Here is a 14086-nt window from a genome sequence, read left to right on the forward strand (position 1 = left end):
CACGTGTGGGGCTTACAAGTGTGCACACGACACCCAGCCCCTTGTTTTGTTTTTTAAACCAGGGAAGAAGAAAACACAAGACAGTGAACAGAACTGTCAATCTGGTAACAATGCATTTTGTACAAATACCACGTTTTACTTCTCCGCTAACGGCTTCTCTTGTTTTCACTGTGCTTATAGGAAAATAAGTTGAACAGGTCACTTACAACATACAGCTTTATAACCTGAACATTAATATGATCCCAATGAAATATTAGCAAGGTCAAAAAGATAGATTAAACTCTGAAAAGTGAGAGACATCACAAAGTAAATATCAGACTTCAATGCCAGGAATAGATAGTTTTGTTTCAGTGGCTTGAGCTTTCTTTCTCAGAAGAAAGAGGGCTTTCTTTGAAAGGGAAATGTGTTCCAGGTCAGCCACCACTACATAGTGAGACCCTGCCTCAAAAACAAACTGGCAAACAAGCAAACAGCCCCTAGCCAGGTACAGTGCCACATGCCTGTAATCCTAGCACTTGGGAGGAATTCAAGGTTCTCTTTGGCTATATTGAGTGCAAAGCTAGCCTGAACACAGGAGACCCTGTGTCAAAACAAAACCAAACAGTCCAGGGGGGTGAGATGGCTTAGCTGGTAAGACACCTGACCCAAGCCTGAGTTTGGTTTCTGGGACCTAAATGGTGGAAGGGAACTAACTGAAAGTCACCCTGTGCATGCCATAGCATGCCCACGACCTCCCACTAGTAATAATAACAAAGTTTAAAAAATTACACTCAAAGTAGAAGGTCTGTGAGAAGTAGAGACCTCTCATGGAGGGAACTGCTGAAGTCTTTCCCGAGTCCTCTGCTTACTCCCTCCCTCCCCATCCATGTGTCGGATGCTAGCATCCCAGCCCTCAGGGCTCACGTAGCCACTACCTGATTAGTGAGCGCTGGCTTTAATTCCCAGACTCCTAGGGTGAGATGACCCTCTCCCTTTCAAAGAACGCCCTCTGAGGAGAGATTGGAGTCTTGCTTTCTGTATGCTTTCAAGGTAATAGGTAGACAACATAATGAAGAGGAGCTGGTATCCTTTGGAGCATATCATCTGCATAGACATTGGTGCCCTGGATACCACTGTGAGGGTGATTACCAGTACCTTGGCCACCAGGGTGAAGGCTGACAGCATTCCTCTGTTTACCAGTCAGGAATGAGCTTCTTCACATCACAGCGCCACGTGGCGTGACTGTGGGTTGATAGAACTGGACATGGTATTTCCCTATCGATTACGGTACCAGTACTGAGGTTACCCGGTAGCCATAATGGGAGCAGCTGGCTCCCTCTTCACCTTTGAAAATGGGTTCCAGGCCAGCCACACTCTCTATAGTGAGACTCCGCCTCAAAAACGAACAGCAGCAGCACCAACAAGAGTCCTGACTAACGAAGCACTGTGGTTCCTTTCTTTCAACAGGCGATGATGTAAAATGTAAGGATTACATTGTTGCCCTGCAGCATCCCGTGACCACTGACATTAAGCATTCCATAAAGATGTTTGAGCTAACACTGGATGCCCTGATCTCGTTTAACAAGAGGACCCTAGTTCTGTTTCCAAATATCGATGCAGGTAATGGAGCCTGAAGATGAGATTGCGCCCTCTACCTTTTCAAACCTTAACCTCTGTCGCCTCTTTTCTTGCCTGTCACCTTTCCTTGGATCTTATTATTAAAGGCTCTTCAGAAATGCATTCTAGTCAAAGGTCACCTATCTTGCTGTAGATCAAGATGTTTGATATTTTTGTCAAGTCCAGTGGAAACAGTAGGAAATAAATACCTTTTAAAGGATCTCGCCGGTGTACAGTTTGCTCTCATATTTAGTCTTTTCCCTCCTGTGTCCACTGAGAAGAAACTGAGGCCTGTGAGACGTAAACCTTAGACGTCAGGGTGAAGAGTGTCTTTTGGCAAGTATTGATGCCACTGGCTTCAGTAAGATGACTTTGTTATTAATTATTGTTTTCTTTCCTATTTATGTCAGCTATGCTTCAAAGAGTGATCTTTAGCTTAGGTAGTTTGGATCTGGAGTCCCCAGCCAGTCCATCTTCAGGCTGCTGTGTATGACCACATACCTGAGAGCCATGAACTTTGGGGCTAACCAAGATCGTAGGCAAGCTGATGGGGGTCTGACATATAAAAGACGGAGGTGAAATCAGGGCCTGACCCTAAGTGATTTTCAGATACTGGTGTGAACATTACTCACTATAGAACTCTTTGGGTTCTTTTCGTAACACAAGTTAGACCTTTTCTTTGAAATGCTAAGACATTACCTTCTACTCCAGAAGAATCTTTTCTTTCCTTTTTTAAAAGATCTATTTATTTATTTTATGTATATGAGTATACCATTGATACCTTCGGACACACCGAATAGGTCAGAGAGATCCCATTACAGATGGTTGTGAGCCATCATGTGGTTGCTGGGAATCGAACTCAAGACCTTTGGAAGAGTAGTCAGTGCTCTTAACTGCTGAGCCATCTCTCCAGCCCCAGAAGAATCTTTTGTGCTTGAAGAAACAAGACTCAAGCCAGGTTTTGATCAGGCAATATAGCAGTATTTCAAAACCTTTATGGTTCTTTTGGACTCTTTAAGTTCTAAGTAATTATAATCTATCCGCTTAGCTCCAAATGATGTGTTCTGTTGTAGTGACTTTCCTGAATGTGTTCACTTTAGAATTAGAGATAATTTCCTTCTGCTAAAATTAAATTGGACCCTGAGATAGTGTGGTGTGACTCTGTAGTCACAGCTACTTAGGAGGCTGAGGGGAAGGCTCCCTTGGGACAATGACTCAAAGAAAAAAGCATTCCAATTTAAAGGAAAATTACTTAGGTCAGGTCCCCACATGTGCCTCTGCTGTCTATGAAGCAACAGAGACCTTTGTTAGTATCTGGCTTAGTGCCCAAGTAGGCCTGCAGTTTGCCCGTGGTGGGCTCTGGGGGAGACGTAGATTAGTGCATGTGGCTTAGGCTTGACACCAAAGTGGAGCCTTGGAATATCAGGACCTCCTGGAGTGCCATGTTCTCCAATAATTGCAGGTGGGGGGTGGTATGTTAGGAAAGTGGCCTGCCATCTTGCAGGGCATTGGACCCTGAGCCCACTTGCCTATCTTGCCACATAGAGTTTAAAAGAAGAAGAGACACACGCACAGCTTCTGGTGGGCGGACGGCTTCTATCCACTGGTGAACATGACACCAGAGCCAGTGTTGCATGCACGCACGTGTGTGCGCGCCCACGCACAAGAGTGGAAAAAGACAAAGACAAGGGAGTGGAGATCATTAAGTATTGTTTGGTTTTTTTTCCTCATAGCTTTAAAGTATTTTAAAGTGGTGCATTTTACAATAAAATACCAGTTGTGGTACTGGACCCTATCCATATTGCCTTAGAGTTTAGTTCACCAAGGTGGGGGTCTGGGAAAATGTGAGCGAAGTCAGGCAAAGCCGCTCTAACCGGCTTCTGTATGGAGCCTATGCCCTGCCTGCTTAGAAACTGCTGGCTTGTTTTAGCCTCTTAATTGTGCCAAAAGTTTATACAGAGGTATAAACAAAATATACTTACTTGCTAAGTTCTAATTGAAACCCCCACCTGCTACTGTATCAGCTCTGGATGAGATGCAGAGAGCTGCTCATGAAAATCCCAGCACAAGACAGGGGAAGATGAATGGCCACGTGACTGCTTTCCTAGTAACTGGTAGGAGGATTAGGGCTGCACGCATCACTAAGAAGTTATGTCTTTGTCTCATTGATTAAACGGTTGTGTTTCATCATGCGATGTGATCACTTCACAGGCAGCAAGGAGATGGTTCGAGTGATGCGGAAGAAGGGCATCGAGCATCATCCTAATTTCCGTGCAGTCAAGCACGTCCCGTTTGACCAGTTCATACAGCTGGTCGCCCACGCTGGCTGCATGATTGGGAATAGCAGCTGCGGCGTGCGAGAGGTTGGAGCTTTCGGAACACCCGTGATCAACCTGGGCACAAGGCAGATAGGAAGAGAAACCGGTACCTACCTTTGCCTGTATCTTAGCCGACCAGCTTTGCTCTCTCTGGGATGGGCGGACACTGGCCACATTCTTTATGTTTACTGGGCTTTTGGTTTTGTTTTGTTTTTCTTTTTTTTTTGAGAACTTCATATGTGAGTAATGTATTTACATTCACACATGTCTACTCCTCCTCCCTCTCAAACTCCTCCTGTTTCCCCCCAACTCCTTCTCAAATGCATGACTTCTTATTGCTTCACACACACACACCCCTACTGAATCCATTTCTGTTGCTTGTTGCACATGTGTTTAGGGTGGACCACTTGGGCTAGGATAGTCTGTAGGAGACCTGCTTATCCCCTCACTAAGCACTGATGGCCTGTATGTCTCCTGTTTGGGGTTAGGCCTTGTGAAGTCCCCATCCACACTGTTGTGTCAGCTGGTCATGTTTAGGCAGCCATATTGTTGAGATTTCGTGGGTACTACTTCCCTGTCAAGTCTAGAAGACACTGTTTAAAATAGGGGTCCTGGTCCTCTGCCTTTTCAAATCTTTCTACACTCATGTCTGTGCCTTAAGTGTAGGGTTGTTTTAGAGATGTACTTCAGTCCCTGCATGTGGAGCAGGTATGAATATCTGTAATAGATGAATGTAAAAAGGAGGTTCTTTAACGAGGGGTAAGAGCTGCACGTTTCTGTGGGTGTAAGGATAGTCACTGAGAGTGTAGCTAGAAGTTATATTGGTTTAGGAGAATGGTGGTAGTAAGTTCTCCCGCAGGTTCTGTGACCTCTCCAGCTATGGCTAGCTGACTTAGTTTACTGACATAGCTAGTACTGACTAGCTATGAATCCATCCTGGTGAGTGGCCTGAAGTCCAGTCGCACAACTTCTGGTTACCCCAAGAAAAATGCCACTATTGCACCCCTGGGATAACTTGCCAGGCAGTCACTGTGGTCTGTGGGCTTCACAGCCAGGTAGGACTGCTAACTGCTTTTCTCCCTTGGCCGCTCACATGGCACCTTCTGATACTTTGAGAGCTGGTCCTCAGGGAGGGGGCTCCTAGGTCAGCTCCAGCTCACGCCAAGTCCAGTGTCCTGTGTGCTGGCTCATCCAGCAATCTTTGTGTTCCAGCTCTAGAACACAACCAGGGACAATGGCAATGGCCTATATTGTTTAGGGATCCTTTGACCCCCTAACCAACAATTCAAAGGAAGGTCCCCACCCCCTTTTTAAGATTGATTGATTTTATGCATGTGAGTACACATACGCTATCGCTGTCTTCAGACACACCAGAAGAGGGTATTGGATCCTATTGCAGATGGTTGTGAGCCACCATGTGGTTGCTGGGAGTTGAACTCAGGACCTTTGGAAGAACAGCCAGTGCTCTTAACCTGGTTCCCCATTCTTAGCACTGGGGGTTTTGTTAGATAGTCTGTGCCCTTTGTGTGTGTGTGTGTGTGTGTGTGTGTGTGTAGGGGTGGGGGGAGGCAGACAACATTTTTATTACCTTGTGTGCCATAATTCTACTTAAAGTAATCTTATACAATTATGCATTTTCCTGGGGTTTCCCCAAACATTCTTGATGTTATTTATCTCTTCTTCTTCCCTCTCCCTCTGTATTACTTTCCCTCCAGAACTCTAAAGCATCCCCCCCATCTCCCTTCCCCCCCCCCCCCCCACAGAACCTGGGTCATACCATCCCCCTCTCCCCTGGGCCCTTTCTACTTTCCTGGCTTCTGTGCTTATTCCAAGCTAAATCCGCAAATCAGAGAGCACACAGCTTTTCTGTCTTTACGTGTGAGTTACCTCATTTGGTATTTTCCAGTCCCATCTGTTTCCCTGCACATTTCATGATTTATCCATTCATCAGTCAGAGGACTTGTAGGTTGTGTCCATGTCCTACCTGTTGTGACTAGAGCATCAGGGCGCATGGGTGAGCAGGCGTCTGTCATAGGATGTTAAGGTCTGTAGGTACGTCTGGCCACATGCTTTTGTGAACAAGTAGGCAAGGTACGTGACCGACAAGTTGTAGCATAATATCCACAGTAAGGCATGTGATCACCACTTTTATAGATCTACTAGCATTTTTATTGCTTTGTAAAATGAATTAGAGCTAAGTGGTTAGTTAGTTTGTTTTTGAGACAGGGTTTCTCTGTGTAATAGCCCTGGCTGTCCTGGTCTTGCTCTGTAGACCAGGCTGGTAAAGGTGTGCTCCACCATGCCTGGCCTGAGCTAAATGGCCCTTAATTATGGATGTTAGCCTTATTTACAACAGACTGAGTGACTGTGTCTTGCATGTTTGCTAGTCTGTCTTCTGAGCTTGCATGGTGTGCTTCAGTCAGTCCTTAGAGTATGGCAGTCCTGCATAATGAAAGTGTAAGTGAGATTGTTAATGCACATGCCAACTGAGCTGTGCACACTATTAGTATTAGTCAAGTTCTAAATGCTGGGTGCATGCAAGTGTGCGTCTGTAGTCAATGGGAAAACGCATGTTATTAATGGAGATTAGCCCCAACGCAGCCGCCACAGCCCAGCCACCCTTCCTCCCACCCCTTCTTCGCTGCTCTGTTTCTATCATCTTTGCATCATTACTTTGCTTCCTGTTTCCTAGGGAAAATAGAAGCCCAAGATGGAAATTCTTTCAGATTTGTTGTTTAAAAATGGAGTAAACACTTACCATGTGTGCAGCCCTGGGATATTGCAGTGCCAGACTAAGGAGCTCAGGACATAGGGCAGCTGGTGGTGCTTACCCAGCATGCCTGGTGCTTACCCAGAATGCCTGGTGCTTACCCAGAATGCCTGAAGTCCCGCCCTCAGTCCCCAGCACTGAGGCATGATGGTGCACACCTGAAATCCTAGCACTTGGGACATAAAGGCAGAAGGGTCAGAAGTTCAAGGCTGTCCTTGGCTACATACAAGCTCGGGGCCAACCCGTGCTATGTGATCTCGTGCCTTGAGGAAGAAAACACAAGATCACTCAGAGCCTCGAGGTGGGAGGAATGCTTTAGAAGTAAGGGAGTAAGGAAGCCCAAATTACCAGGGAAAAAAAGTGTGCTGTGGCTCTGTTAGCATCCCAAAGAAAGGAGGGAAGAAAGAAACAGAAAAGAAGGAAAAGGGAACATGATGGCTTTCTGAATCAGAGCTCAGAAAGATGGGCAGACCCAACAGAACTTCATGATAGTTTGTAGGGACTGCCAAGTGCTGAGGTCTTATATAACTGACATTTTAGTGGTGAAGGGAAGATAAATACACAGCCCCAAAGGAAACTACTAGGATTTCTAGGTACCATGTGGACTGTAATGCAAGATAATGGGATGGGATACATTAAAGGAAGGCCTCTTTGAAAGTTGACACTTTAAGCTGTGGTCAGCTTAAATGGGAATCTGACTGAAGCAGACGAACAGCCCAGGTCAAGCATGAAAGGCAAGAACGGTCCTGTTATTGAGGAAACAGAATGGTCAGTCTGACTATAAACAAGAGCTGGGTTTGGCAGTGCACACCTTTAATGCCAGCACTCAGGAGGCAGAGGCAGGAGGATCTCCGTGAGCTGAGACCAGCCTAGGCTATATAGCAAGCTCCAGGACAGCCAACACTACATGGAGAGACCCTCTTTCTCCCTCTAGGTCTCTTTATGTCGCCCTGGCTTTTAGGAACTTGCTAAGTAGACCAGCCTGACCTCAGATTCAGTAACCCACTTGCTTCTGTCTCCCAAGTGCTGCAGTTAAAGGCATGCACCACCATACACAACCGAGACAGACTTTTATGAGCTAAAATATTGATGTCCTAGTTCGTTTTCTTTTGCTGTGGCAAACACTTGGGAAGGAAAGGGTTCGTTTCCTCTTACAGCTTATAGTTCATCACAAAGGGAATCTGGAGGCAAGAACTGAAGCAGAGGCTGTGGAGGCAAACTGCCTACTGGCTTGCTCCTTATGGATTGATCAGTTTGCACACACACACACACACACACACACACACACACACACACCCTAGGACCACTTGCCCAAGGATGGCACCGCCCACAGTAGGCTGGGCCCTTCCACATCAATCATCAATCAAGAAAATGTTCCCCAGACTTGCCCATAGGTTAATCTACAAAGGCAGTTCCTCAACTGAGGCCACCTCTACCCAGATAAATGTCAGCTTAAGTTACATTGACCAAACTAACCAAATAATAAGTAATAAAATAAAACAAATCCAACCAATCAGAACTTGTAAGTATATGGGAAGCCGTTGGCAGGGGATGATACCGCATGACTTGCATTTGGAAAAATCGCTCCAGGAGCTTATGGGGAAGGTAGGTAGGTGTGATGTGGAGGAAGGGGACAGTGTTGTGTCCTCTGCGCAGAGGGACAGCGACAGCGGCTTAGGCTGACTGTGCTGGAGGGTTTTATGTCAGCGTTGGTACACACTAAAGTCATGAGAGAAGTAAGAAATTTTCTTAATTTCTTAGTTTTCTCAAGTAAGAAAATGTCTCCATCAGATCAGGCAGGCCTGCAGAGCGTTTTCTTAATTAGAGATTGATGGGGGAGGACCATCCCTGGGCTGGTGGTCCTGGATTCCATAAGAAAGGCTGAGCAAGCCATGATGAGAAAGCCAGTTAGCAGCGCCCCTTCATGGCCTCTGCATCAGCTCCTGCCTCCAGGTTCCTGCCCTGTTTGAGTCCCTGTCCTGACGTCCTTTGATGATGGATAGTGATGTGGAAGCATAAGCCAAGCAAACCCTTCCCTCCCCAGGCCCTGGCGTTTCATCACAGCAAGAGTAACCCACACTAACACAGTGGTGTGTTAAAGACAGAAGAGTTAGATTGGGGTTGTTACTGGGCTCACTGGTGCGTGTGAACTGCAGAGGGAGGAGAGGATAAAGGGCCACACTTGTGTTTGAACTGAGAGTGGGGTGTACTTCCATAACATGGGGACACTGGGGAAGGCACAGCTGGGGAAGGAGCAGAATTAAGGGTTTCCTTGTGGCCATCGTCACTTGATGCCAATTAGATCATCGAAGCAGAGAAGACAAGGGCCTAGGCTGTACTAGGGCCATGTAGAGTTGGAGATAAAGCTGAGAACTGGTGGTTAAAGCTGATGTAGTAGAAATCTGTTCACTTGCTGAGACAGAGACCCCCTATAGCAGGAAGTTGGATTTTTTTTCCTCCCAGTGTGGCAGCTCCACAGCTGTCAGAATCAGCCTATGTTCTTAGTGGGTATTTTAGCCTTTTTTTGTTTTGTCTATATTTATCCATTTGGAGGAAGGAAAGGAAGGGGCAATTGCCTTAAAAGTTGTAAATATGTCCTCCCACATCCCTCAGAACCTAGTCATCCCAGGCTGCATCTAGCTGCAAGGGAAGCTGAAGAATAGTTCTTCGGGAGAACACAGATTCCTAGATAAAACTTCCATCAGGATAAAAAAGTATATTAAGGATAATGACCCTATGCTATAGATGCTATTTAAAACCAAGGAACCAATGACATTACCCATTAAGAATGTCTTAATAAGGCAGAAAATGCAGCCCAGACCAACCTTGAAACTCTTCAACATTTAGTGACATACAAGGACAGAAAGGAACCAAAAAGAAACTGCCAGTGATGCCATAGGAAAAGCAGGAGACTGTGGTATAGCATTAGTTTCCAGGACATGGTGCTGAGGGCAGCTGTGAGACCAACTAAGAGGTGAAGGGAGCTGGGTACGGTGGTTCCGACCTGGTCGCACACACCTGCAGTCCCAGAACCCTGGAGGTGGGTTTGACAGCGTGGTCTCTGTAGTTCCTGTCAGCGTGCTTACATGTACTACATTTACGTGCCCCATTGGGTCCCCTTGCCTTCTAATCTGCTCTCAGTGGGGCCAGGGTCTCAGAGACGAATCTGTTTCCTGCATATCTTCTGCTCAGCCTCTTACCTACACTCAAAATCCCTACCTCTCCTGCCTCTCATGGGACCTACCTGCCCATCAGTTAACCATTCTCTTCCATGTGTGCTTAACTTCACCATTTGAACGTGCTTAGGCTCTCCTGTTTTGGAAAACAAAACCACGCCCTCCTTCGGCCCCTTGCTTCTCTCCAGCCACCCCTCTTCTACCCCTCTTAGCCAAGCCTGTTGAAAACCTGGCCATCTGTGATGTTTACTCTCTCATGGCTGAGAGATGGAGAGAGAGAAAGTGCCTGCCTGACAGCTGGCTGGCCAGCCCTGACTGCCTACTGACTGACTGGCTAGTCTGGCTAGTTGAGAATAGACTTGGGAGATATTTAGGCGAACAGTTTGCCAGTGTTGGATTAATTCACCCTAACCAGGCACGGTGGTGCATGTTATCTCACGAGTATGAGATAGGAGGGTCCCAAGTTTGAGGCCAACCTAGGCTGTAGAGCAAGACTTCCAAAAAACAAACCTAAACCCCAAAACAACAAAACAAGCCATGTGTGGTGACACACGCCTGTGATCTTAGCGCATAGGGAGAAACATGGGAGAGCCACAAGTTAGAAGCCAGCCAGGTCTACACAGTAAGACCTTGTCTCTAAGCCAAAATCAAACACACATCGATCTATCTGATCTCATTAAATGAACAAAGCTGTGGTTTGTTTTCTTTGAGGATAAAGATCTTGTCCGCTGCAGGGCAGTCTTGCCAAGAGTGTTTTGTTATCTGCTGGGTTTACGAGTGAGTTGAATCTGGCACACTACTGTTTGTGTGAACACAGCACACTGCTGTTGGTCTTTCTCTGGACAGTCAAACTACAAGTCATTGTAATGTCCCTGTTTTCATTTAGGGGAGAATGTTCTTCATGTCAGGGATGCTGACACCCAAGATAAAATATTGCAAGCACTACACCTCCAGTTCGGCAAACAGTACCCTTGGTGAGTACAGAGCCTTTCATTTTGGAGTAATTAAAGGGGGAGCTGCCCCAGGCACCATCACCGTTTAACCATCTTAACAGACCTTTCCTTCTTCGTTAGCACACCCTAGCAGCTGGAAAGACAGACACCCTAGCAGCTGGAAAGACAGATGTCCAGCTCCAGGTCTCTGCTCAGGTTCCAGTGGAGAACGTTTACAATTTGACTCCGCTAATTACAATAGTACTACTCTACAGTGGGTTTCACTGGTACAATTTGACTACATACTAGAAAACGATGTATCTGATTTCCTTTAATTTTGGCTGCCCTCCTTTTTATTTCAATTTGGTAATTTCTCAGAAATGTAAAGATTAAAACTTCTAAAATAGGGGCTAGAGAGATGGCTCAGTGGGTAAGAGCACTGACTGCTCTTCTGAAGGTCCTGAGTTCAAATCCCAGCAACCACATGGTGGCTCACAATCATCTGTAATGAGATCTGATGCCCTCTTCTGGAGTGTCTGAAGACAGCGACAGTGTACTTACATGTAATAAATAAATAAATAAATAAATAAATCTTTTAAAAAACCAAAACTTCTAAAATAGCAAAAACCCAAATCAAGGCAGAAAGCCCCAAATTCAGGTACTAAATTACAACGTTGTCAAAGGCCCAGCTGTTTCTGGATTTAGCTCTGTGTCGTTAGGATTTGTAGACTTGTTTTCTTTTTATCTCTGTGTTTTGAGACAGGGTCTCTCTCTTATGCAGCACTGGCTGTCCTAGAACTTACTAGGTAAGAAGCTAGGCTGGCCTCAGACTCTGAGAGGTCTTCTGCCTCTACCACCCAAGTGCTGGAATTAAAGGTGTGTGTCATAATGCCAGCTTTAGTTTATGTTTTAATTGACAGAAAATAAGTTCATGGAGTGACTTATCATATGTATCACATTTTAAAACACACACACACACACACACACACTAATTTGGGGATATTGTTTTATTGCTTTGTGATGCAACAGACTGAACTTGGGGCCTGCCAGGGAAGTGCTGCCAGGGAAGTGCTATACCACTGGGTAGTTCCCCAGCCCAGAGAGGTTATTTTAAAAGAGCAAATTATTTCTCCCTGAAAACTGCGATTTCAATGACCTTGGTATTGCCTGTGTGGCAATACCACTGAACTGACTTTTTTGGATATTGCAGCTCAAAGATATATGGGGATGGAAATGCTGTTCCAAGGATTTTAAAGTTTCTCAAATCCATTGACCTTCAAGAGCCACTACAGAAGAAATTCTGCTTCCCCCCCGTAAAGGAGAACATCTCTCAAGACATTGACCACATCCTCGAGACTCTGAGTGCCTTGGCTGTTGATCTTGGAGGGACAAACCTGAGGGTGGCAATAGTTAGCATGAAGGTAAGCTCACTGCACGACACTCAACTTTACATCTCTCCTGAGTGGCTGATCCTTAAAATGTGTGCGTGGAAGGCAGAAGGAGGAAGCGCACTGGCGTGTGCCGGCATTTGCCCATGGTGCTGTCAGACCCCTCACAACGCGCATCTCGTGCAGTCTACCAATTCGTAACATTTCAAGCTGGTGTGGTAGCCAATGTTTATAATCCCAGGACTTAGGAAGCTGAGGCAGCAGGATTCCCAAAAGGTTGAGGGCAGCCTGGGCCACAGTGTGAGACCTTGTATCAAAAAAAAAAAAAAAAAAAAACCCAAAACACAAGATAAACATTTTGAAGAAGTAAACTGTTAGGGAACCCAAAGCAGTCAATCTTGAGTTGGCAGTGGGGAGGCCCCTTTAAGAGAGGGCTTTGCCACTGGAGGACTGAGTTGAAGACACCTTGATATGAAGTCCAGTGAGCACTTGCCCACCTGCTGGGAGTCCCCACAGCTGAAGAAACACGCCGCTTCCAGGGAGCGGTCAGCTGGACAGGTATCCAGTTCATGGTTTCATAGCCTGATCTTGACAGAGTACCACACACGGCCAAAGCAAAGCGAAACATACCATGGCTATCTCAAGAGAAGCAAAAGAAACCTTCCTATAATTTAAGAAAAAGTAATAAATTATTCTCCTAACATAGGGTTTTTATTAGTGACCAACAATGTGGTTTTGCTTATTCTTAGGACTCTGGGTTGCTCTGATTGATAGCCTTTTCCCTTCATATTCTTTTGTATTAATGGACTTTTACACATCAAATATAAGTGACCTTTTTTAGAGGCGAAATTTCAATTGAAATTAAGAGTGGCTTCTGTCCTGTAAGGAATAAAGCAAGGGACAGCAAAATTGGAGATTATACATAGCAAACAACATTATGTATGAGTCATGTGAAGAAATGAACTGGATTGTATAGGGTGATCCAGTAAATGGCTGGATATTATGATTAATATGTATCAGAAAATTTCTGGATAATGATTTAAATGAATTTGTGACAAGGATCTTGGGACCCTTTATGTGAATGTCCGTCAATGACTAATGTATCTGTCAAACATTAACATCACTCAGGTGTTGTAAGACTCCAGGTGTCTGACTCCTGCCACTGGTAGACTCCTTAGTTTGACTCTGGGGACACCATAGTTATGCTAAGCCATTTCTCTCACATAATAACTCCTGTAGATTTTTTTTCCTCCCCCTCCCCACCCCGAGACAGGGTTTCTCTGTGTAGCCCTGGCTGTCCTGGAACTCATTTTGTAGACCAGGCTGGCCTCGAACTCAGAAATCCCCTTGCCTCTGCCTCCTGAGTGCTGGGATCAAAGGCGTGCACCACCACGCCCGACATAGATTTATTTTTAATGATAAACAGCTTTAATCCTTGTATTTGATATGTAAAAATCCATTAATACAAAAGAACATGAAGGGAAAAGTCTACCAATTCGGAACAACCCAGATTCCTAAGAATAATCAAAACCATAAAACTGTGACTTACATAAATAAAATTCTTAAATTGTGCCAAAGGCCTGAGAAAGCATCCTTGCTGAAAGGGCTGAGTATTTTCTAAATGTCAGCATCTCACAGATTGGCTTATAAATTTAACATAATTATAGTCAACATTTCAATTGGATCTTACAGTTTCATAAAATTATCATACATTATTGGGATTTTAAAATAACATTATTCTGAAACAAAATAATACACACTTGAGGTGAATAAAACAAAAAAACAAAAAAATAAATAAATAAAAAACAAAGCAAAGCCCTAGAACACCAGGACTAGTTAAGAGGGGCTGTCTCTGCTTTGTGTTAAATCAGGACGAAATTCTCTAAGACGTGGTGATGTGCCAGTC

The 14086-nt window shown here is 45.1% G+C and overlaps 1 protein-coding gene across 5 annotated transcripts in view; it reads left to right on the forward strand.

Annotated features, from left to right (window-relative positions):
- Nucleotides 1-14086, forward strand: part of Gne (glucosamine (UDP-N-acetyl)-2-epimerase/N-acetylmannosamine kinase) — a 48312-nt gene that overhangs the window by 25762 nt on the left and 8464 nt on the right. For all 5 annotated transcript variants that reach the window (XM_021159946.3, XM_021159948.3, XM_021159951.3 and 2 more), the window contains exons 4-7: nt 1447-1599; nt 3808-4020; nt 10747-10834; nt 12003-12213. In XM_021159946.3, coding sequence (XP_021015605.1) covers nt 1447-1599; nt 3808-4020; nt 10747-10834; nt 12003-12213 — 665 coding nt within the window. The remainder of the gene's footprint in view (nt 1-1446; nt 1600-3807; nt 4021-10746; nt 10835-12002; nt 12214-14086) is intronic.

Source organism: Mus caroli, unplaced genomic scaffold, assembly GCF_978045245.1.
Source record: "Mus caroli unplaced genomic scaffold, Mus_caroli_1 scaffold_6, whole genome shotgun sequence".
In the NCBI taxonomy this organism is placed as follows: domain Eukaryota; kingdom Metazoa; phylum Chordata; class Mammalia; order Rodentia; family Muridae; genus Mus; species Mus caroli.